The sequence below is a fragment of the Odontesthes bonariensis genome, chromosome 22 (genome assembly GCF_027942865.1).
Source record: "Odontesthes bonariensis isolate fOdoBon6 chromosome 22, fOdoBon6.hap1, whole genome shotgun sequence".
Lineage (NCBI taxonomy): Eukaryota > Metazoa > Chordata > Actinopteri > Atheriniformes > Atherinopsidae > Odontesthes > Odontesthes bonariensis.
This window is the reverse complement of record NC_134527.1, coordinates 9,903,717-9,929,765: the sequence shown is the minus strand read 5'-3', so window position 1 is coordinate 9,929,765 and position 26,049 is coordinate 9,903,717. Positions and strand designations below refer to the sequence as shown.

General features: G+C 41.6%; 1 protein-coding gene across 1 annotated transcript; it reads right to left on the bottom strand.

Moving 5' to 3' along the window:
• Nucleotides 1-927: 927 nt before the first annotated feature.
• dusp4 (dual specificity phosphatase 4) lies at nucleotides 928-9,108 on the bottom strand. The gene is made up of 4 exons (XM_075455826.1): nucleotides 8,305-9,108; nucleotides 6,908-7,035; nucleotides 4,978-5,197; nucleotides 928-3,719 (listed from the first exon to the last, which is right to left on the bottom strand). Exons 1-4 carry the CDS (start codon nucleotides 8,672-8,674, stop codon nucleotides 3,334-3,336), a joined length of 1,104 nt encoding a protein of 367 aa, XP_075311941.1. The 5' UTR covers nucleotides 8,675-9,108; the 3' UTR covers nucleotides 928-3,333.
• Nucleotides 9,109-26,049: the final 16,941 nt, after the last annotated feature.

Genomic DNA, 26,049 nt, shown 5'->3' with positions numbered 1-26,049 from the left:
ATGTTTAACAAAGAAATTCAGCAAAAGGTAAAAAAAATTAAATGAAATGAGTATTTTAAAGGGCTGATTTGATGTTTATCTGCGCTGCACATCCAGCATCATCACTGAGAATGATCACTTTTTTGGTTTCGACAAGTGCAAACTAAGTTAAAGACATCTTAAGATGTCATTTCTACTCGTAAAGAATGTTACTGTGGAAACATTGCACCTTCGGTTCTGATAAGTTTTGACCATAAGGAATTATGTTAGAGGTCTTTATGTAAGCAGTTTACACAGTAAATGTTAAAGCAGCTGTCCATGGACAACGCTGTACTGATTCAGAAGAAGTCCTGCAATGAAAAGTGTCACCTCTGAATACGAGTGGGTCTCTCGTGTTAATATAATACATCCATGGTGTCTGCCTGTTTTTTCTTTTTTTTGTTTGTTTTTTGCCTGTTTCAGACAACAGATGAGACATCCTGTTTGACTTCTTAAAAAAAAAAAAAAAAAAAGGATTTCTGTGATTATGTTATGATACTTTTTTACACTTCTTAAAGGATTGTAGAGATCAAGGAGCCCCAAAATTAACCTTAGCTCGATTTGTTACCGTGTTGCTTCTCTTTAAGTAGTAAACGGGCTGCCTTAGTAAACCCTTATATTAACTCTAACATTCCCTTGACTCCCTGAACACCTCCGAAATATGACATAAGATAAGAGGGAGTCATGTTGGATAAATCAAACTTATAGTTTCATATTCCTCTTGACTGGAATCAAATATCAGTTGGATTCGTTTCAACTGAATTGATCTTTATCGTGATGTAAAATATATAGATATACATGTATGTATAGCTACTCATAGTTTTGGTATGTTCAAATTCTGCCACAGACCATCGCACACAAACACAAAAAAATCCTCCACACACTGCTTACTTAAGAACATTGTTTATTCAACAGCGGATCTTCAGTAATAAATAAATGTACAGATCATTCATTCCACAATAAAACCAGGGAAGGGGGGTAGGGGGGGCTGTTTTGTCTGATAGGAGGATTGATATTGCCGTGGCGGGTGACCAGCCCTGACTGGACGGAAACACAGCCAGGACAGATTGGACTCACACAGACGGACACGTTGGTACAAACCACACAGATTTGTACAAAGTATTGCATTTTTCACTGGTCGGCTCTCTCTCTCTCTCTCTCTTCCCCTCTTTCTGTAGGCGCACATGGTCACGTCATTCTGGAAACGCCATGTGCAAATCGATCACAAATTACAATTAAAGTATTGCATCCCTTCAAAGTGCTACACACATAGGTTATGACAATCTTCAAAAACCTTTGAAACCCTTTTTTTCTGTTTGAAAAGGTGTTTATGGAGCTCTTGTGTATTAGGACTTGGCTAAAAAAAAAAAAGTTCTATATATTTTTTGCCCTTCTTGGGTCGAGCACAGTGTACAACTCAGCCTGAAGCTTAATCGATCCTTTTGTTATATAAAAATGAGATATCGTGACGTTTCAATGTAGGTTTTTGACGATGGCGTGTGCTTGACTGGAAAGTGAGTGCGGCTGCTTGTGTTGGACTCCACCGATCCGCTTTCAGACTGAATTTGGAAAAAGGCATCACAAAGGAGCGTGTTTTTAATCTAATAGCTCCCGTGTTCGAGTGTTTCTGTGAAAATGGGCAATCTGCGTCGTTGCAGTGATTTGCTAATGGAATGATTTTGAAGTAACAAGAGGAATTTAAATTTTGCTCAATTATTATTTCCATGACTACTAAGGGCTGTAAATGTGCATATGTAGCCCTGCTCGTGCACTGGATAATATGTGTGCGTGTGTTCAGAAGTGAGCTTTTGACCCGGTTCTGCACCGGTGCACAAACGATGAGATTTTTTTTTTTTTTTGACAGCTCTGACCGACATTCAGCAACCTGCCTTCCAGTATTTATGGGAAAATGACAAAGACCAGGGATGCCTAAATCCAGGGGACACCTTCATGAACAAGGCACAAACACCTCAAAAGACCATTTTCCAATGTGCATTTTTTTGCCCATTAACTGAAGAAAAAACGGGGCCAATTCTCCAAGGCACCGAACAGGAGCCAGTTTTTTTTTTTTTTTTTTTAGTTTATCTCAGTATGCTATAAAAACACCCCTGCTGGAAAGAGCTGAAACCCCAGTCTTAAAAGTTATGTAGGTTCTGAGAAAATGATCAACAGGGAATAACAGATAATATATAATAAATTAAAGTAATAAAAAATACAAAACCACCAGCATGGTCCTTTAAGAAGCTGTCACCCGGGGGTTCTGATCTATAAGGGGGAAGTATCCTGGAAACGACAGCAAAATGTCCCCTCATCAATGCAAAGACTCATTTTTACCACCTAACTCTCTATTTTTCAGCCCTTTCACCTAAAACCATTTATATGTGATGTAGAAGGGCTTTTCTAAAGCGTGTCAGGGGTTTCCCAGTCCATTTACAAGGGCCCTGGCCCTTATTTGGCATCTTACTTTATTTATTTAGCCTCTTCATTTAAAGGAGACGAGGGGGGGGGGAGTGGGGACGGTGGGGGTTTCGGACAGGCTGAAGATGAGAGGCAGAGATGAGAGGATGAGGAGGAGGGTGGGAATATAAAGGGATGAAAAGGAGAGACGGAGAAAGGAAGAGGACGTATCAAGGACAGGAAGCTCCGGTCGGATCCCCGGCAGAGCACCTGTCACTGAAGAGGCTCCTGCTTTCTGTCACCGTCTCCTCCCCAGTTTTTTTCCATCCATCTTTTGTCTGGCAACAGGAGGGACACCCAAAGAGGAAAAGAGCGGGTGCTTATAATTCCTCCTTCCTTCCTGTGTCCATCTCCTCTCCTAAAGACCTCGTCTCCATGGCAACAGGCTGTCTTCATACTGAGCTTATTCAGTTGGTAATCATGGATGTGTGTGTGTGTGTGTGTGTGTGTGTGTGGGAGAGAGAGAGAGAGAGAGAGAGAGAGAAGGAGAGTTTTGCTGCTACGCAGGCCTCACTGTGTCAGTTTTTGTGCCTCTGTTGGAAGAAAGTGTATCTCGAGTGGACATCGGTCCAACAGTCCAGCTGAACATGGTTACAGAAACAAGTTTTGAAAGCCAGTTCATTTTTGGTCAACTGGAAAAAGCATCTTGTGACACTGGAAGGAGTGTTGCCTGCGTTGTGATCTTCAAAAAGTCTTTTTTTTTTTTTTTTTTTTTCAGGCACCGTGACGCTTCTCACCTCCACGCCCTGGAAGCATGTTCATACTGCAGTTGTCACTGAGATTGACAGCTCTCCCAGCCAATGGCAGCCCAGTCTGTGCTCACCTACTACGGTGGAAAAGCCTGTAATGGGCTGTCCATCAGCAGCCGGGGGAAGTTGTAATAGGGCTGTGGTTCAGGTAGGCGGGATTCACCACGGAGACCGGGAAGTTGAAAATAAAGGGAGAGGTGGGCGTGGCCGTCGTCGAGGTGGTGGTCGTCGACTTGGGCCCGAGCAGCGGGCTCGCCGTGGCGGCCGCTTCGGCGGCACATGAGGTGGCGAGGACCTGCGACTCGAACTGCAGCAGCTGGCCCATGAAGCTGAAGTTGGGGGAGATGATGCTGCGGCGCCGGCGCACAAACTCAAACGCCTCGTCCAAACGCACCCGCTTTCTCTTCATCAGGTAGGCCAGGCAGATGGTGGCAGAGCGGGAGATACCCGCTTGACAATGGACCAGAACTCGTCCACTCGAGTCCCGGATTGAATCTGAGGAAACAGAGGGGTCGGAGGTCAGAACTGGCTCCAAAGTTTAGCTTTAGGGGGATATGTGTGAAACTCAGCACACGCATTCATATCGCCGGCCCTGTTCACACAAACGCACAGAGTTTTGCTCCTATCGGTCACACAGTTTGGAAAACACCTTACTTAGCAAAATAACCATTGTATATGTCCGCTGTTGTGCCATTTTTATTATCTTTATTTTTCACGTGGAGCGTCACGTAAGGAGACGGTTTGTCTCTCCAACAGGCAACATGCCAGTCATCTCGTTGTCTTATTTTTTTTTTCAAATAGTACCAATAAGTAATTATCTATGTGTAAATTTTTTTTTTAACACCCTGCAAGTGCCTTTAACACACCAGATGTACAGTGACGCCTTCACCTCAAACTGCCTCCGTTTCCTCTCCTCTGCACTTTCATGCCTTTCGGTGGAGTCAAACCGATAGCTAACCTCAAAGTGAGAAAGCAGCAAATCACATTTACAGTCACCGAAACGCACACAAGTGCAAAATTTGAGTCATCGGCCTCTTTTTCACACTTCCTCCTCAGCTCTATTTATGGTTCTGCCTCGCTAAAGTGTAAATGCGCGCTATCACTTTATCACAGACTATAACCGCATTTAGGTAATAGTTTGATTAGAGCATTTACACAAATCCAATTTCCCCCAACAGCCCCAGCCTGCATGATTAGTTGGACAGTCGTGTCTCGGAGCATGTGTGGTGGCCTGCAGGAAATTAGAAGCACAGAATGCGAAGAGGAGGAAACGGGAACTTTTATGTTCGTGAACTTAATCTAATTTTCTATTTCTGTAACACTGCTCAGCAGTTCACTTCATTACTTACTGATCAGATTTACTCAATCCAAGAATATTTCACAGCTAGTTTTTTAAAACGCAGAGATGCTTTGTTCCCAACAGCTGCCTTCACGTCCATCAGTCTTTTTGTGAGAAACCTGTATTTTCTGTCTCAATCCGTCTCTGTCACACACAGACAGATTTAAGGCAACTCCGCCACAGTATCTGTTCACTTGGTAACGGCGGATGAGTCAGACTCTGGTCCCACAGCAGCTAACTGTGACGCATACCAGCACCTACACCTACACACACATCAGAGCACATGCTCACAAACGAACACTCGCAGATACGCGGAGAACAAACATGCACTCGACTACCGAATCATTCTAAATACTCCGTTTTCTGTCTTTCAGACAACGAAACTAAGATTTAGACACGCACATACACACTAACCTATAAACTCGATGGCCTCCAGGAACCAGCAGCTGATGTCTTCCTTGTGGTTGTCCTCCACTGGGATACACTTGTACTGGTAAGCACCCTCGAAGTGGTTGGGACAGTCGGCCGACACATTCAGCAAGGCAGAGATTCCTGTGGCGTCCAAAACCTCCTTCTTTGAGGCATGAAGGGCGCTGCCAAGGTAGAGGAAGGGGAGGATTTCCACCGGGCCACCCTGGACACAGCACATAGGGGGGGGGGGGGAATTCATCCGTATTTAGTTTTTATTCATCAGTCTTATAGTTAATCTTTTAGTATCCTGCATTCACTGAGTCATTCCACAAAAGAAGCATCTCCTGACCCAGGCGGCCATGTTGGAGTGAATGTGCTTCGATGAAAGCCAGTGTGCCTGATAAGACAAAGAATTCCCTGTCTCAGTGAGCAGCAGAGGCCAGATACTGGATGACTTTGTGACCTCGCCTGAATATTTTGTTAATCACATTATCTATGCATCTCACTCCGTGTGAGTAATGCGAGCTCATTCGAAATGAACCATTTAGTGTGTTCTCTTCTGACTCGAGCCGAGCTGTTTTCACAACCTGGAAGGGCAGCTCACTGAGGGAGCAGACCCAAACTCGTGTTTTTCAACTCATACCTGCGTGCTTTCAATGTGGCATTTTACATTTTTCTGTGTTCTTCGGAGGAAAATGTGCTCCACGGCAGCACTTCCTCAGAATGTTAGCTCTGGTTCGGCAACACATGCTCGCAGCCGCTGCTGTGTGCAGTACGTAAGCATGAAGCAACAGGACAAACTGAGCTCGTGAATATTTATGATATTTCCTAGAGAATGGACGTATCTGCAGCAACGTTAAAAAGTGGGCTTGTGTTTGCTCCGTTTGGTTAAAAATATGACTCCTGGATATCCAGTCCTCTGAACCCACTTCAGATACTAACACGGCCGCCACACTTCACAATTCAAACAATAATCAACACGAGAGGGATAGTGAGATGCTCTGTTCTACGCGAACAAAGAGAATAATGTGCTTCAAATGCACCAATCCAGTTTTGAGCTTTGATTGTGAGCCGCGTTATCTAATGAAAGGGGGGGTACCTTCACCCCCTTTCCTGGATGTGTCGGGTCAGCTTGTCGGCAGCGGTCTATACCGGCAGTGCAAATTATTGACAAAAGCTCTGTGTGTTTATGCCACTGCTGCTGACGAACTCTGTACTGACACAGACTCAGGAAATGATCAATACCGCTAAGAGATGTAGCGTGAGGCGGGGTGAGGGTGGATGGCGGGGTGAGAGGGAACTGCACGACTAGTCAATCGTTTTCATGCTGCCACAGGAAGTAGCAGCGTCCCTTAAATGAAAATGCACCAGACGGTACAGACAATCAAGCATTTTTCTTGAAAAAGACACACACACACACACACACACACACACACACACACGCACGCACGGACACACAGAGGCCGGGCTGTCTCTCCCCTCGTGCATTCCAGGGGAATTAAACCCAAACTACATGTGACTGCGAGCGTTGCATAAAATCTGCAGGCTCAAACAACAGATCTCTGTACAACAAAACAAGTCCAGCCAGGTCACAGGAAGTGATGCGGAGTTGAATCAATGGTGAACTATAACTTCCAGGCCCGTTACGAGAGAAATGACCGATTTAAACCCCATCATCTACGCTGTCATTCTAAGACGGACTTGAAGTCGATTTCAACAGTTTAAAGTCAGTGGGAGAGGAAACGTGGGTGAATGAATGTGGGATGAGAGCTAAACACTTGACAGATTAATCAGCTGGCCAATCAGAACAGTCTAAATCATTTATGTATTAAAATATGGAAGTCAAACACAAAACGTTGGTTGATTCAATATGCCATTTTCAATCTGACAACCCGATGGGACCGGTTTACGAGCGTCTCGTGCTGCGTTTTACCTGGTCGTTGTGCGGCGTTCCACATGACGAGCAGGAAGAGTCGACACTGGACTGGCTGGTGAGGGAATGTAAGGATTTGGTCTTTAAACAAAACTCTGGATACTCTGTGAAGAATCTGTCGTATCCCCCTACAAACAAACAGAAAAAAAGACATCGTGATCAGATATGCGATGATGAACAAGATCTTAAAGGGTCCGATTTAGGAAGGACATGGCAGAAACACTGTAGGGGCTTTTTGGTTGGGCTTTGGCTGCTTTAAACACACCAGAGGCAAAATTGAGAGAAGAGGAAAAAACAACAAAGCATCCCAGTGCAGTTTTCTCATTGGCTTTTAGATTTTATGGCATGTCACACCGACCCCAGACTAGTTATGTCTAGTTGCTGTGGGTCTTCTTTTCAAATTCATCTGCAGGCCGATCACTGCAGCAAGCAACTAAGATGTGTCATCTTTAAAAAGCCCCACACTTGTGCTTCAAGGCGTCTGCATCAGGGTGCACAAAGACAGGGGAAATGTGCCACAGCTCTCTGCAGTTTTCAGTTTACAGGATTTGATTTTTTTTTTTTTGCAGACTAAATATAGGTGGAATAAACCGTGTGTTGATTTTCTTTACAGGATTTTCTTCCTCCCCGTCGGTAATTTTGTCTACAGCGGACTCTTTGTGAAACGATCATGGGTGGGCTGGATGTCACTCCACTTTGATGTGGCTTCTACGCATTAGCATTACCTCATTCATTCAGGTCCCAGCCATTGGACTGTGTCTGGATGAGTGAGTGTGTGTGTGTGTGTGTGTGAGAGACGGTGAGTGTGTGAAAGACGGTGAGTGAGTGAAAGTGTGTATTGAAAAATAAGCCACCACACGCACATTTAAACAGAGAACACAGTCAGTGGGTACTGGTACTCTGGTTCATTCGGTATTTGTATGGATGTGAAATGTGTGAATATTGTATTATTACGTTTTGATTGTTGGGAAATAAAATGACCACCAAAAAAATTAGGCCACTCATAAAATTTGGAACTGAATCTAATTTGAAATGGAAATCTATGAAAATAATTCCCATGAACAAAGACTTCAGGTGTGTTCTTATTCGAAATGAAATTTTTATAAGCTAAACTCAATGTCTATTGTAATTTCTCTTTAATTACATTCTATGTATTGTTTACAAGTACTGACATATGTTTCCATTCCTGCAGTCCAACTAGTATAAATGAATCCGTTCAACTGCAGCTATGTAAATCATGTTTTATCATTTTTCATACGTCCAAATTTATCTACACCAAGCCTTAAAAGTGATAACTGGTTGATAATAAAAATGCCTTCATGGCTCTTTCACACGTGTGTCTCACCGACTTAATAACCAGCAGCGAGCTTAAGTGTATTCTAATGAGAGGTATTTACCTTTGAGCAGGTAGATGCGTGTTCCCTGTGAGTCTCTGAACAGCGCGTTGAGCACCAGAGTCACGGTGCTGTCTTCCTTCACCGTGTCCGAGTCCTGGGTCCGCTCGTCGTACAGGACCACCGCGGAGAACATGCCCGAGCGAAGGCGGCCCCGGACCTCTTCGTCCCCGGCCAGTATCTGGTCCAGGCTCAACGCGGAGCCCTTCGCCCTTCGCCGGACGATAGTATTGCAGCGGGCGTTCACGGCGCCCCGGATGTGCCCCGCGCTGAAGGCGAGGAAGGAGCGGCAGTCCAGCACCAGGCACTTGGCGCCGTCGTCCTTCAGGAGCCGCTTCAGCACCGAGCAGTCCATCTCACACAGGTCCTCCATCGCACCTCGCTTCTAGGCTGAGCTTGTGTGCCTTTTTCAGAGTCGTTGATCTCTTATTGCTTGGTTCTCTCTCTCTCTCTTTCTGAGCCCCGAAAACGTCCGCAGAGACTTGGAGAAGGCGTCCGGATCCTGCGGTGGGTTCCCCTCCGCGCCTCTCCTCTACACGCGCACTGTAACTGCACTACTGTTTTGTTTTTCTTTTTTTACGTTCAGTCCGTCCGCCCGTGTTTCTTTCTCCTTCTGCCTCTCTCTGTGTTTCTCCTCAAGAGGCTTTCCTTTTTCTTTTTCTTTTTTTTATGAATGGATGCATCGCGTCAAGGCGGAGGTGACGTCAACCAACAGCGGCCTATCAAAAAGCGTTGAGCTTCACCATGCCCTGCCCCCCTCTTGCCGTCCATTCATGAAACAGAAAAACATCAATGGAAAGTAGAGGCTGTGGGAATGGCGATTAAACTCCACAAGACACCAGTTCGTTGCTACTTTTAAATGCCGGCTTTGGTGGATGAAGTGTGGTGAACGAATACTCCCAGCCTCAAAACAACTCAACTCAACTTGGATGTCTTCTTGTCTTTTTTTTTCAGTCTTTTCACCTTTCTTTTTTTTTCTTTTGATCATATTGTTTCAACCTAATTTCCACACATCAGTTCTGTTACCTGACACATAAGAAAACTAACATTTAAAAAAATCTAAAAAGAAATATTACAAATCTAATTATTCCAACTCTATGTCTGTACTTGTCACAGCTTTTGTCACATTTGATTAAATCCATTTGACCTCGGCTCTACTTGATGTCATTTTGCCCCGTATACATCTCTGTGTGGTTGTGGTTTGGACTTGTAGGTGGAAGTGCTTACGTGCGTGTGTGTGCATCTGTGTGTGCATCTGTGTGTGCATGGGTGTCTAATCCTACAAGCGGATGCAATTTGCATCTCCTATCACACAGGCCTCTGAGTGTGCTCAGGTATTTGCATGTTGATCTCATTTCCATGGTTACGGGAGGAAAGAGAGCAGCACGGCGGCAGATGACAGGAAAAAAAATTCAGACAAAAACAAACTGAAAGCAAAACAGGCTGAGACTCAAGCTGGAGGAGACAGACAGAGGGGGGGGGGGGTTAATGTGAGGAAATGTTTGAGTATAGATAGGTAGTATGTGGGGATCCAGATCTGTGTCTCGGAGGCTTTGAGATGTTGGACATTAGAATTAGCTGCAGCTTTTGTAAAGTATAAAATACCAGCAAAAGGGAAATCACAAAATATCCAGAACCAGAAGCTGCTTGTTTCCAACCAGCTTCAACACATGGCAAATTCTTACTGTTCCACCATGTGTCATGTTTTTATTGTTTGTCTGATGTGGTAGAAATGAGACTAACTGGACTAAATAGTTTGTAAAAGTCAAACTTCATTAGAGGTCGCATGACGGAACTTCAAGGCAACAAAGCAACAATACAAAATGTGGAGGGTTTTTTTTTTAATGTTTTTTTTTTTTAAATGTACATTTCCTTCGTCTTTCAACTGAGAAGATGCTGTTCCAAACATATGTGTCACTCCTCCCTTTTAATGCTGTTTCGACGTCATTAAACGATCTGATGCAGCAAAAGGAAGATCTCTTAACTACTTGATCTTGGAAAATATTTCCCATAATGTACCATCTCTCATTTGTCTCCAAGGCCAAACAGATCCCTCGAGTTATTTTCTCATATGTGTAAAAACTCCCTTATGAAACAGGAAAAAAGTGCTGGTAATCTGATCTTTATGAAAAAAATTAAAACAAAATTTCAGACTCTAGATTTTACCAAAAGATATTCCCTTATATACATGGACAAAAAAAGAGTGCTGAGAAATCTGAATTGATACATTATGACTTTAGAGAGCGCAAATGCCGTAGGCTGGCATAAGCTGTGCAGCAAATTTAAGTCATGAATGAAAGGACTGCGACTGTTACCACAGAAAGGCGAGACACAGTAAGATGCTAGATGGAGGCCAAGATGGCAACGGGCAGAAGAAGGCAGGAAGAGGAGGTGGAAGATGACGAGGAGTAAGAGGCCGAGACCTGGGGGAGAAAAAAAGGAGAGGATCTTTTATGCTGTGCAGCTTCTGGTGTCCCATATTAACATGCACCACGCCACATAACTATCAACCCCAAAACAATACCTCCAATAGGCGGGACGTTGTTGCTGCCGTAGCAACAAGGGAGAGGTGTGGGAAGGAGGAGACAGCAGGCAGGGGGTTGTGATGAGATTGGCTGGAGAGCTACTCTGCGCTGATGTCATTCCTCCCCTCCGCTGCTCTCTCGTGTCCATCCATTCATCCTCTCACATCACATCCCTCGGATGTATGCCGTCATCCGTCAATACAGTGGACGAGAGAGAGGGAGAGGAGGGGGGTAAACATCTATCTTTCTATTTGCTCCGCTTTCGTTTCTCAGTACGTAACACGCATGGTTGTAAATGCAGTCGAAAGCCAAAAGATTATTCTGCATACTTTACGCTGTGTATTGATATTTAATATGGAATATATACAGGACATCCTTTTGAAATGCGATCATGTCCATAAAAACACACAACATAGAGGACTACTATACATGGATACTATATGGAGGCACGCTAAACAAAAATATGAAATGCCAGGATGACAGTAGACACACTCACCTCAAGGTGACAACAGCTTGAAACAATTTACAGCTGTGCCTCAGTGGGTAGAGCTGATCGTCCATCACAGACTGACTCCTCCTGTCTGCAGGTCCAAGTCAACTGTCCTTGAGCAAGACAGGGAACACAAATTGCTCCAGAAGGCCAGACCAGCACCTTGAATCAATGTCCAGTAAGCAATATACTAAAAAATAACTGTTTAAAATCTGAGGAAGTATCTGTATTTATTTTTTGAGAGAGTTAAATGGCAGAACTCATACCCAATGTAACATCTGCACATGTACCAGATGTAAACAGCTATCAGTTGTTATCACCTCCATATTTATGTTTCAGATTAGCCACACTGCACTCCAGAGGATGTGCAATATGCATTCTGATCATTGCTATTCAGCTTATACAAGTTGCCTTCTACCTTTGTGTGAATAAGTGCATGTAAATGCTCCACTAGAGTCATCATACGACAAGTAAAATGCCGAAAAATATATTAAGAAAAACGTCTTTTCTGAACTCGAATGTCATCACAGAACTTCAATCTATACACCTAGAAACTACCAACCAGGCCAGAAATCTGGGTGTAGTGATGGACTCAGACCTAAATTTGGAAAAACACATTAAGGCAATAACAAAGTCAGCCTACTATCACCTTAAGAATATCTCAAGGTTAAAAGATCTGATGTCTCAGTAGGACCTGGAAAAACTAGTCCATGCATTTATCTTTAGTAGGCTTGATTACTGTAACAGCATCTTTACCTAAAAAGTCAGTTAGACAACTGCAGCTCATTCAGAACTCTGCTGCTCGAGTCCTCACTAAGACCGAAAAGTGGACCACATCAGTCCAGCTCTGAGGCCTTTACACTGGCTGCCTGTCCATCAGAGGATAGACTTTAAAGTTCTGATGCTGCTCTATAAAGCTCTGAATGGTCTAGGACCAAAATACATCAGTGACCCCCTGACCCAGTATGAACCTTCCAGACCCCTCAGGTCATCTGGATCCGGTCTTCTATCAGTTCCCAGAGTCAGAACCAGACATGGAGAAGCTGCATTCAGCTTCTATGCTCCACATGTCTGGAACAAACTCCCAGAAAGCCTCAGATCAGCTGAAACACTCAGTGTATTTAAATCTAGGTTGAAGACACACCTATTTTCAGTTGCATTTGAATAAAGCTCCAAATCTGAAGCTTGAGTTTCAAAACTTAATCATATTTTAACCACCGATTTTATCTATTGTCTACCGAATATAAATCATGATTTTTATTTCTACTGTTTTAATGTATCTGTAAAAACTTATGATACTTTTGAATGTCCTGTTTTTTTTGTAATGAACAGTCATAATAATAGTAATAATAATAAAACAGTGAACTGCTTGCTGGTGTTTTATAATGAAAAATCCTGCATACATGGAATGCAAAGTCCTCAAAGCAAAATTATTTAAGCACAAGCGTACCATAAAAAAACAACTCACGCGCACAGACTCATAGTCCTGTGCGTTGCATATGTATACACACTAAATCTGTCCCTCTCTCTAATCTTATAATCCAGCGGGTAAAGCCTTGACTGAGTGCTGCTATGTTTTTATGAATGAGTTTGTGTCATTTGCCATGTCTTTGTGTGTACTGACCGAAAAAGAGGACAGACGGGGTTTTGTGTGTGTGTGTGTGTGTATCAGAGAATGTATAAACAGACAATGAAGAAAAACATAGTGGCAGGGATCCTTTAAGGACACAAGAGAGAAAAAAGGAACCACTCTAAAGGGAAAAAAAAAAGTTGAGAAAGAATGAGGGCAGTTGAGAGAAGTCAGCTGAGTTAAGCAGCGGAAGTGGGTGAAGAGTGGTGTGGTGGGGGTTGTTACTCTGTTTGGATCTGATCTATATTTTTTCTCAGAGACACGTTGATGCTTATCCGGTGCAAAGTTGAATTTTTCCCAGTTTCACCTTTCATTTAACTTTAACTTTCTGCATCTCTGGTAAATAGAAGCAGGTAAAGCAGATATAGCAGGTTATAGTTGGGATGATCATTTTGCAAGGTCATGTCTAGTATTATTGGATATTTTAATTAGTGCAGTCTTTTTGTTTTTATTTACTTATCAATCAAAGACAACGAATGATTCCTGGAGCCTTTATGTTAAAACTGAGGGTGAAACTCCTTCGGCTCGTTTTTTTAGTCGACGTTGTGTTTATCCACTGTTGTTTGTGGAGATTGTGTGGGTTAATGAGTAATTTGTCTATCTCACCAAGTACTTATGCTAATTTCAACTTGGTGAACACACACTCACACACACACACAAACCCTCTGAATCCTTATTTGTCTGGTCCTCACATGCTAGCCCATTGAGCCTAAGGACGCAAATACACTGTCAGCGCACACACATGCCTTAATGCCTTGCCAGTATTCTTACTTGTCCATTGTGTTGCTTACTTCCGCTGTAGCCCTGAGCGAAAACACTGCTACGAAAGAGCTTCAGTTTATGGGAAATATTTGCTTATTTTTCAGATTTAGTCTTTGTTTGACTAAGAAAATCAATGAAGAAAAAATTTACGCGGCAGTCTAATATGAGGCTGGAGTTATGGTGACTTCAAATCATGAGGAATCCAAAAAAAAAATAAAGCACGACTCTGAACTACAGTCAGACAAAGACAGTGACGGAGAGTGCTCCTAGAATTCATATTAAAGTTTAACCTTTATTAACTTGTAAAGTTGAACTTGAAGAATCTCTAGAAAACTAGAACACAAGCAAATGTTTTTCAGAATATTGTAATCATTCCTTCAATAAAGTCAACTCTAGTGTGGGGTAAACGTGACAAGCTCAGCATGTCCTCTTGGAAATTGGTTTACTTTGGCTAACTATGGAAAAAAAAAACTCAATATAAATCAGCTTGCTTCTCCCTTTGGCCTCTGTGGCTTTCTCTCACTCACAATGTTAAATGAGATACCTCTCCATTCAAATCTCGCTGCCTGTTTTGAATAGTCAAAGGAGCTCAGGATGAAATAGTCAAGTCATATTCAAAGTTATACATATCTTATTGCAACCGCTGTAAACCCAGGGCATGTTTTTCAGACTGCATTTACAGTGGGGAAAAAAAGTATTTAGTCAGTCACCAATTGTGCAAGTTCTCCCTCTTAAAAAGATGAGAGAGGCCTGTAATTGACATCATAGGTAGACCTCAACCATGAGAGACTAAACGAGAAAAAAAAAAAAACAGAAAATCACATTGTCTGATTTTTAAAGAATTTATTTGCAAATAAGGGTGGAAAATAAGTATTTGGTCACCTACAAACAAGCAAGATTTCTGGCTGTCACAGACCTGTAACTTCTTCCTTAAGAGGCTCCTCTGTCCTCCACTCGTAACCTGTATCAATGGCACCTGTTTGAACTCGTTAACAGTATAAAAGACACCTGCCCACAACCTCAAACAGTCACACTCCAAGTTCCACTATGGTGAAGACCAAAGAGCTGTCGAAGGACACCAGAAACAGAATTATAGACCTGCACCAGGCTGGGAAGACTGAATCTGCAATAGGCAAGCAGCTTGGTGTGAAGAAATCGACTGTGGGAGCGATAATCAGAAAATGGAAGACCTACAAGACCACTGCTAATCTCCCTCGATCAGGGGCTCCACGCAAGATCTCAGCCCGTGGGGACAGAATGATCACAAGAATGGTGAGCAAAAATCCCAGAACCACACGGGGGGACCTAGTGAATGACCTGCAGAAAGCTGGGATCAAAGTTACAAAGGCTACCGTCAGTAACACACTACGCCGCCAAGGACTCAGATCCTGCAGTGCCAGACGTGTCCCCCTGCTTAAGCAAGTACATATCCGGGCGCATCTGAAGTTTGCTAGAGAGCATTTGGATGTTCCAGAGGAGTATTGGGAGAATGTCATATGGTCAGATGAAACCAAAGTAGAACTGTTTGGTATAAACACAACTTGTCGTGTTTGGAAGAGAGTGAATGCTGAGTTGCATCCAAAGAACACCATACCAACTGTGAACCATGGGGGTGGCAACATCATGCTTTGGGGCTGTTTCTCTGCAAAGGGACCAGGACGACTGGTCCGTGTACATGGAAGAATGAATGGGGCCATGTATTGTGAGATTTTGAGTGCAAACCTCCTTCCATCAGCAAGGGCATTGAAGATGAAACGTGGCTGGGTCTTTCAGCATGACAATGATCCCAAGCACACTGCCAGGGCAACAAAGGCGTGGCTTCGTAAGAAGCATTTCAAGGTCCTGGAGTGGCCTAGCCAGTCTCCAGATCTCAACCCCATCGAAAACCTTTGGAGGGAGTTGAAAGTCCGTGTTGCCCGCCGCCAGCCCCAGAACATCACTGCTTTAGAGGAGATCTGCTTGGAAGAATGGGCCAACATTCCAGCAATGGTGTGTGCCGACCTTGTGAAGACTTACAGAAACCGTTTGACCTCTGTCATTGCCAACAAAGGATATAGTACAAAGTATTGAGATTAACTTTTGTAGGTGACCAAATACTTATTTTCCACCCTTATTTGCAAATAAATTCTTTAAAAATCAGACGATGTGATTTTCTGAATTTTTTTTTTTCTTCTCATTATGTCTCTCATAGTTGAGGTCTACCTATGATGTCAATTACAGGCCTCTCTCATCTTTTTAAGTGGGAGAACTTGCACAATTGGTGACTGACTAAATACTTTTTTTCCCCACTGTATCTATCGAGGCAGTCGCCTGCACCTTCTGTGTTTTGCCAGGTATAATTACCATCTATATAAATTCAACTGATATGTATTCATATTTGGGCATTTTTTTTCTTCCTTTTGACAATGTTCATAGCAATACCTTGATTATCTCCCATTCTAATATTTCTGCCTGCTGTTATAAGTATGTGTGTGTATACTGAACTTGTTTTATAGTTGTTTTGCCCTCCGAGAAATCAGCATGAAAGGATGAGGACCATGATGGAAAGTACAATGTGAGGAGTGAGAGGAAGAGTAGTATCTATGTTAATTTGACATGGTCACATTTAAGTGATTGAATTTCCTCTCGTTGTGTGTGTTTGAGGCAGCGAGCCAATTGCTTGACAGCGAACATGGCTAGAGTTACACAACATGCTGCTGAAACACATCCCCTCTATGTCCTCTTTGACCATTGAAAGCACAAACTGAAACATAGGGCTCAAAGTGTTATCACAATCTGCCATTGGGAAGTTCTTGCTTCCTGCTTTTAACGCCTGCTCATCTGTGAAATATGCAGCAGATGAGTCATAATTAAGTTGATTTGTCACAAACTTTCATTTCTGTATGTATGCATGGTTTCTATTCACTTTTTACTCTTGTGTAATCACAGTTTCTGCCATCTCCCTACTTCTAAACAAACTAAAATGTAGTAATCTGTATTTGTGAGAAATTTTAACATGAACACATCTGTTAAATGTTCATGTCTTAAAAACTAAACATTAAAGCCTTCAATGAACTATTCATATTTTGTAATCTTGTTTCAGTCAGATAGGGGATATTTCTTACATCAAATTGGCCAGCTCACCTTAAGATGATACAAAGAAGGTTTGGGAATTGGACTTTCTGTTCTAAGTTTACCAATCTATGTCCATGAAATTATAAAAATACCAAGAGGATGGAGGATGGAGGCGAGAGCTGCGCACACATGACTCTGATGCAAGCGTTTTATTTTTAAATCTGTGAATCAATGTTTCAACACATACCGCCTTGGTAGAGCCCACAGCAGTGTAAGACATCTTCACCTATACCTTTGAATCATCGCATGAAAAAACTGTTTATAGAGAGGTCATAAACAGTCAGAGATCCCACACAGCCGCATTCATATCCATGTACATGTCATATGAACATTGAAAAAATGCCTTTAAAAAGCTGAAAAAGATGTTAAGTAAAATTCAAATCTGTTCATGTTAGCCATGTATGTAATTTGAGTAATAAATCATGGCCATTTATCTTAGCTTTTGTATAGGAAAAAGTAGTAAAATACTGTGTTCTAATAAAATGTTTTACAGTGAACTTGAAAAGTGCAGTGTACAGAATATACTTTGGTAGGAGGGAAGCTGTTGTTTCTTTTAAAAAGCCAAGAAATAATACAGTACACATATTTAGGTAGACTCTTGGACTTAAAATGTTTAAAAAGCTATGTAAAATGTACCCCCCAGACACTGCTACAGTGTCCAAATAATACAAAAAATCCCCTGTAGCATTATTTACTGGACATTTATTGTAGATGTGCAGGCCTTCAGTCCAAAAAGTCCTTTGATGCCGGCATCTGGGGAAATAGGAAATATCAAGAGAGCAGTGGTCCATGGTAAGCTTAAAACAAACCCTTGCTGTTCAGCTTGTCCTTGGGCCATCCTTCGCTCTAATGGTACCTTGCCAAGACTCCAGTCTTTGCTGCATTTTTCACACAATAGCCATCTGTACTACACCATAACTAACATGAAGCTGGAGTTTTCCACTTTTTAGTGCCGCACTTCGTCTTGCTGTCGTGTTGGACTGTAGGCAAATTTGAAGCAAAACAGACATTAGCCAACTATCTAATCTCGATGTTCAAGGTGCTATTACAAGACGCGATTACATGACTATAAGGCACTTACTGATTAGCGTGCTAACTCTGGACACTACTTTTTTTCATAAAATCATAGACAACATGTCTGCCTGACTAAAGAGGAGAGGGATCGTACAGTGGTTATCGATGCTCAGTTCAAAAGCCGCAATCTCTGATGGTATGGGGGTGCGTTAGCACCTATCAAACTAGCAGCTTGCACATCTGGAAAGGCACCATCAATCCTGAATGGTAAAAAAATATTTTAGAGCAACATATGCTCCCATCCAGATATTGTCTTTTTCAGGGAAACCCTTGCATATTTCAGCAAGACTATGCTAGATCACATACTGTATCTATTACAACAGCATGGCTCTGTAGACGAGCCCAGCTGCCTGCAGTCTAGACCTTTATCCAAATAAAAACATTAAGTGCACCATGGAACAAAATATGGCAAAAGAAGACCAAGGATTAATGAGCAGCCACAATCCTATTTTAGACAACATCAGAATGACATTCCTCTCCCAAAGATCCAGCAACAGGTCTCCTCTGGTCCAAGATGTTTACAGACTGTTGTGAAAAAAAGGGGATTGTACACAGAGGTAAACATGTCCCTGTCCTAACAATTTTATGACATGATTCCATTCAGCTCAATTCAATTTTATTTATATATAGCACCAAATTACAACAAATGTCATCTCAAGGCCCTTCAAAGACACAACAGTTGATGATCGTGAAAAAGATTTGCAAATCATTGCCTAATGTTCCTTTTTTAAATTTTATTTTTCAATTTAGTTGCTTCATGTTCATGGTCTTGTGTCTGCTATTGGTAACCATTGATTTTTCTAATTGTGTAACGAGTCCAGATATAAGCAACAGCTTTTAATTTGCAGCTTTTCATGGTGAGCTTTCTTGTGTGGATGCATTTTTCAACTAGGCTTTTGTGAAAGAGTACTTTTTCATTCTCTCTGTGGTAACAGGTTCCAGCAACATCACAAAGTTCCATTCTATTTTAAGCTAGTTGTACTCTGACCCTCTGACCTGACCTGTATTTTTTTTTGCAGCAATAGAAATATCAAGCCAGATCTCTATGTGACATTACATTTCAGAAGTGAGGGGTCAAGCCACATTTACTGGACCTCTTGGCTAATCTTATTGTGTTGTGGCTGATTTGACATGATATTTTGGGGCTTTAAAGCATATTACGATAACCACTTTGACTTTGTCATGGATGCTAATTGTCTGTTTTTGCTAGAAACTAATCTGCTCATGCCCTTTTCTTTAGGATGTGTCCATATAGCTGACATATTTCCCCCAACTTAGGAGAATACTCGTGTGTGTATGGGGGCGGCTCTTAGATACAGGATGTTTAATCATTTTGAGAGCAGATATAGTTATGGACACCAAAGATGGCTTTAGGAACTTTTTGTCTTAAAAATGACATGGTTCTCTGTTTCAGATATGTGCCACTAGCCAGTGGCTCCATGGGAAATGCTTCCTCCAAAAAAATGTTTCTCATGCCTCAAGCCCGTCATATATTAGTCGAAAAATGATAAACTCACGGTTGCCAGGAAACAGTTGATAATATTTTGGGCTATATGTCTCATTTGATGTCAAGTGTGGGGAATATCGCATTTCCCATCTACATTGCTCTTGAAGGTCATGTTGTCTGTCATATTCAGGACGATACTATTCTGGGCAGTTTAGTTATGTCTTCACCTCTCAAAACCATACAAACCCCAGGAGAAAGACACAAGAAAACTTTGTTGGCGCTCACAGTCTAACTCCTACTCAGACCCTGAGTCAGAGCCAAACACAGTCTTTCTTTCAGTGTCTAAAAATACATGTTTTCTTTCTTTTCTTGCACTTCTGCTCTTCAGCAGAGAGATGACTTTCACTGTAAGTCAATGTTCTAACTCATATTTTCTTCTATACCTTTGTGTAGGCAGAAATCCCCTCCTAATTCTCCTTTTTGGATACATTTTCATTGAAATGCATTAAAATAATGCTAAACTTACAAACGGGAGGACTGACTCGTCTTTAGGAAAAGGGGCTTGTGCTGTGTGGTTGTGGTTGTATGGTTGTATCCACTTTTACAACCTTTACAGCAAATCACTTATATCCAACAATACTATGTATTCTTATAATATGTCTAATTGTGCTCTGACTTAATAAACCGCTTTACTTTACATTCAAACCCATGCGTTCAGATTAGAGGCTCCTAAGCACAATACTGTAAAACCTTAAAAATCAACAATGACTTGAAATCATTAACTCTGCACTCTAGAGTTAATGTATTTTATAGTCTGTCTCCACCTCCTGTAATTATCCACTTTGTCAATATTACTGTGGCTTTGTGCTGCAAAACTAAAATTTCCTACAGCTTATTACAGTCGAGTGTGTCCACTAACAAACCTCTACTTGTCATCATGATGTGCTTCCATAAACGGGTTTCTACTGAAGCACTACTATACTGCTGTTAATTCATCCTTATTGTTCGCCTCTGTTAAGTTTTCCTTTCAGTCTATGATGAATATTTTTCTTTCAGGGAGGTCATTAGCTGTGCTTATTGTATGCTTTTCCTAAATCAGCAAAAGTATAAAAACAAAGACTGCATCATACTCAGAAATTTACACAAGTAAAATTCCTCCAAAAACAAGCACCTGCATTTTATTATACAACATGTTTAATATTATATGATTTCAAGGAAGATTCTTGATTTGCCTGGGATATTCTGCATGATTGTCTTCTTGTTTACTTACTTGAAATTATGGTAAGTAGCAAAAGGTGGAGTGTTAGAGAAAGGTCCTGACCTTTTAATTCGAGTTGCATGAGTATAACGTAAGCTGGGAAAGAAACAGGTCTGCTATTGTTGTCTCCATATTTGAGTATGTTTTTCAGGCAGCCTTCCTAGCAGCTGACGATGAACAAGCTTTTCACATTGCTTTGTGATACCAGACAACAGAGATTGAGGGTAAGTATGGGGTGCGTCTGGATGGCCCTCTGGGGCCTAAACCACAAAGCAGGGTTTGAGGTTGGTGAGGGTTTGTAACGTTTCACTTTTTACTGAGTTGATCACCATGGCAACTTGTGCTGTAAACCTAACCTGGCTGGCTCTGGAGCAGGTTAAGTTCAGGGTAATGGGTCATAAGCACTGACAAAAGTTAAAGATGCAATGCCCTGACAAACACGTCATTCTGCCTTATAGGATACACAGCCAGCGGCAGAAACAGCGTAGAGAAAAGTAGCCTACTTTGTGGCCTGTCACTTTCTTCATGGGGATGGACACGTATTTAGCTCTGCTCAGTTTGCCATACTTTATCAGGATTTGTATAGGATGCAGACACTGAATGAAAAATAATATAATAATCTTAAGAAAAAAAAAAAAGATCTACTGCTCAAAACCTATTAGAGAAGTCCAGAAAATGTTTGTTTTCCTACTTTAAGTGAAACTTAAAACACAGCTGGTTTACATCTAGTAGAAACCGGTTGGTTTCTGGCTGAAGAATGAATAAATGTAAATGTAAACTTTTGTTGATCTCTTTAAACTGTTCTTTTTCTGGGCCAGAAAGAGAGCATATACTACACATTTTTTTAAAAAAAAAGGCCCTCCCCAGGCCTAACAAGAGACAAGTGCAAAAAGTAAAAAAAATGACAAACTGTGACTGAAAACAAAAGTAGCCAAGAAATGTCTAAAAGAAAAATAACACATCAACAAACAACAGTTCCATCCATAAATCTAACCGGGGTCTCTTGATTAAAACTTTTGTCGTTTGTCTCCTCCTATTCCCAAAAGCTGGATTTTGTGCCTCTCAAGGTAGTGAGTGAATTTGTGTGAAGAAAGCTATGTAAAATGAATGAAAAAAACTTTTTCTACATATTTAATGTTTAAAAGTGTGACATTTTACTATTTCATGAAAGATATTAGGTCATCTCAAATTTAATGGAAGAACACGTCTTGAAAAAGTTGATACGGGCCATGTTTACCACTGTGTAGCATCCTCTTTTAATAACGAACTGTAAAGAACTGGAGACTGAGTGGACCAGTTCCTGGACCTTTATGAGAAGACTTGTGTCCCATTCTTACCTGATAGCTGCTCCTGGGTCTTGCCGTATGTGGTTTAACATTTGTTGCTCTAAAACCTATCTGTACCTGTATGCATTCCAATGTACTGTACCCCCCATATTATTAGAGATGCAGGCTTTTTGCAATGAGCATTTATAACAAGCCAAATGGTTCCCCTCTTCTTGAGCCTCCATGATTTCCAAAAATAATTTAAAATTTCACTTTGTTTGATCACAGAATAGTTTTCCAGATTGCCTCAGTCCATTTTGAATCAGCTTTGGCCCAAGTGAGGTGCTGTTTTTGGATCATGTTAAAACATGGTTTCTTTTTTGCTTGATAGAGCTTTCATTTGTGGATGGCATGGTAAATTGCATCTATAAATAGTGATACCTGGAAGTGTTTCTGAGCCAATGCAGGGATTTCCATGACAGGATGATGTTTGTTTTCAATGCCCAAAGATCAAGGGCGTCCAATATGGATATTCGTCGTGTCCCTTGCACACAGAGTCCAATTTCTCTTAATTGTTTGATGATATCATGAGCTGTACACAATGTAATATTGCGAGTGTTTGCACTTTTACCTTGAGGAACACTAGGGCTGCAAGGTTCCGAGTTCGAATCTTGGTTGGGGCCTTTCTGTATGGAGTTTCATGATCTCCCTGTGCTTGTATAGGTTCTCTCCTGGTACTCCGGCTTCCCCCGCAGTCCAAAAACATGCATGTCGGGGTAATTGGTGATTCGAAATTGACCCTAAGAGTGAGTGTGCATAGTTGTTGACCCTGTGATGGACTGGAAACCTGTCCAGGGAGCACCCTGCCTCTCGTGTGAAAGTTGCTGGGATAGGCTTCAGACCCCCTTGACCCTAAATAGGATAAAATGGAGAATGGATTGTTGAACCTCCACGACTCCACCTTTCTAAGGTGCTGTTTTTACACACCTTAGTTTTTTAAGATGTTCCTGCAGCTGTTTTAGTATAATACACAGATTGTAGTGTAACAAACCAACATTGAATGATTTCAGTTAGATAATTTTCCACTTTTAACATCAAACTATTTAAATACAAACCTCTTTCATGATGTTTATTTGAAACACTGTGGGTTCATATAGAGGAGAGCAATGCTTTTAGTCTAGTTTGCGTTTGGTGCTCAGTGAACATTTAAAACACCAAGATCACGATTATGGTGTCCATGAACGTAGTGCGGAGACAGCATGTCACCTCGAGCAATCATGCAGTTCACTGATGTGTTTTTATTTGTTCCGTTGTGTCCCCCCCTCTTCCTCCCAAGCGAACATTACCAGAGACAGAGCCATTACCCCGGCAGCTAAAAACAGGTCAAGTGCTGTTCCGTGATGTTTATATTAATGACTGTTGTCCCAAAGGGGGGTGGGGGGGGCATGAGATGAATGAAGTGATATGGGAGACAGAGGGGGAGTTTGGGTGGTCGACAGGGTTTAAAAGACAAAGGGAGTGTGTTAATGTGAGATGGAGAGGTGAGCTTTGAGTGGGATGCTTATTACCCAACTGTACACCGAATCACCCACCCGATTCCTCTGTCTCCTCGCCATACTGGCCACTTTCCCTCTCAAACCACAACTGTAACGTTATGAAACAACACTTTTGTTGAATTTTGAAATTACACAAGAGTCACAAGAGGATGACAGCTAGTCCTGGAATAGTTGGAGCTGTAACCGCAATAGAAGCAGTCCAGGTCAGGATATAGTCTATGCACAGGCATTGAATAAGACAAAATATAGTTGATTATTATAATAGAATGGACATACACCTATTTTTAGCAAGTGTATGTAATGTAATATGTTCTAAATAAATTATACTAGCTTAGCTTAATTTGTGAGAACGTTTTTGTTTTTAATATTCAAAATATGTTCAGAGAAGAACGCAGTGGTTGCAAAGGAGCATAAGCCTGATTGTAGATAGCTCTATGAAGACCCTGCAGTCCCCTCGTCCATGTTTCATCTCATCAAAAGTATCATTAACTATTATCAGAAGTACTTCCCAAAAGAATAAATGCAGAGCAACATTTATGGTGTGATGTACAACAAACTAAAATAATTAAAGGGCCAGTTCTCGAGCAGTTATGTCTGTCAGGGTATCAAAGTCCTTGAAGGAAAGGTGTGCTGTTCAGTTTTCTGGCATTTACAACAGTCTGGTTGTTGTTGAGCCAGTGTGGGAAGCTCAGAGAATCCGATTTACGCTTGATGAAGTGAAGGCGCAAGTAAACCATCTGGTACCAGGGTTGGAGTTACACACTGTGGATTAATTTTTGTAAAGGGCGAACACCACACTGGAGTTTTAAGGACTGCACAACTACTTAGTGAACTGAAGTTTCAGGAATAACCATGGTCAGTGTTCAGAGTTGCAGTGATAGAGAGTTCTGGATCATTGGCAAAACCAAAAAGCAGAGACAGCTTGGATTAACGGATACAATACTGCGACTGCCGGACCGAGTCTTTTGCTTCGTCTCTGGTGTGCTCCCACCTGCTACACAAACATCTCAGCTAAATCCTCTGCAGCCATTTCATAATCACCCTGAAAATGTAAGTTGCACAATTTAACATTGTTCATAACTTAGTCCACAGCTAGAAGGTGACCCAAATATTTAATATCTGCCGTGTGCCTTTGTGAACTCCACTGTTTGCCGCTCTGTTAGTGTGGTTCAGTTGAGCTGTTCTGAGATCTGACAATAAAGGGTCTTTTATGATTTTGAGACCCAATTTCTGTTTTTTTTTTTTATTTGATGATTGTTTTGATCATTCATCTTTGGCTGAGTGGGAACTGACACGATTGTTTTTGACATGACAAACTGAAAATGTTGATTTATTTCTGCTTTGCTCAGTTTTTAAGCAAATTCGAGTCATTAATCATTAACATCATTAACAACTGAAGTTACCAAAGCAGAACTACAGTGGTTACGTAAAATGGCACCTCACACCCACCAGCCACTACAGCGAACTGTGGTGTAACAAAGGAATGGCTTCACTTGTGCAGGCCACAAGTGGTACCTACATTATAAATATCACTTAAGCCGATAAAATTTCCCGGCTTAAAAATGTCTGTTTTCCCGCATCACAGCTGTTCGCTGCAGTTCACAGATCACAGTTTTATGAACAAGGCCCAGTGCAATGCTGGCGCTTGTTTGTTAGTTTTGTTAGAGCCATGTATACCAAGGACAATTTTGTACATGTGTAAAAATTGGTGACAATCAAAGAGCTACCTGTGGAGTTTAATTTTCTAGTTGATGCTGTGGGGCCTAAAGAGCACAATAGTCTTTGACTGTGCTTACTACAGTATGTTTTATGTTTTTATTGCTTTTCCACAATTTTCTTTGTACCACAAGAAGCTGATAGTAACATGTCAAAGCAAGCCACAGACTTCAGGTGTTTGTTGTGAAAGCTCTCGCCAACTTCTTGGTTCATCTCCGCAGCAAATTAGGAACCGTCAGAGACACTCTTATAATTGTGGTTACAGCCAATTTAGTGAGGACTTCTATGAACTGAGCTCTAAAAAGTTTGAATAGTTTTATTTGTATTATTTTCTTAATGATATAAAGTTAGGTTTGCTTAAGTTTGAGTTAAGTTAACCTCAGGGGACTTTTTTTCTCACTCCTACCAAAATCTCAGTGTTTAATTAGCTTGTTAAGGGTTGTTTGTAGTCATTGTTAGGAAGACTTGAATGTTGGTGCCCTCTACCTGTATATTCTGACAGAATTCATGTCAATCTACGTGAAAAGATCACTCTTTTGTTCTGTGTCTCTTTCATGTTTTGCCTTGAGATCGGACTGGTCTGGTAGAGCCTGAGCCACACACACGCTCACTTAGTGTGAGCCAAGCAACCAGAAACTTCATTTTTGTTACAGTACTAATATCAACTGTTTCAGTTTCTACTCGTACATAGAGAGATATAGAACCACTTGTTGCTACGAATAAATGTGCACTTGGATTTGGCAGAGGGCTTCCCGGTGAATCTGAGCAGCAGTCCAGGGTTCAGACACAGTGGGAAGATAAATGAGACAATTAAACAGAGCTTGATGGCACCTTAGTGACTAATGGCCTCCCCTTCCTGCCTGTCTGAGCACAGACAAACACAATAGTAAGAAACAGTGATATGGGCCCTC

Bases quoted from the DNA above. Each gene is read 5' to 3' on its own strand.
- dusp4 (XM_075455826.1), bottom strand. From the start codon at position 8,674: ATGGAGGACCTGTGTGAGATGGACTGCTCGGTGCTGAAGCGGCTCCTG. The intron at 5,198-6,907 runs GTAAAACGCAGC...TGCTGTGTCCAG, and splicing joins GAACGCCGCACAACGACCAG to GGTGGCCCGGTGGAAATCCT. The intron at 3,720-4,977 runs GTTAGTGTGTAT...CTGTTTCCTCAG, and splicing joins GGAGGCCATCGAGTTTATAG to ATTCAATCCGGGACTCGAGT.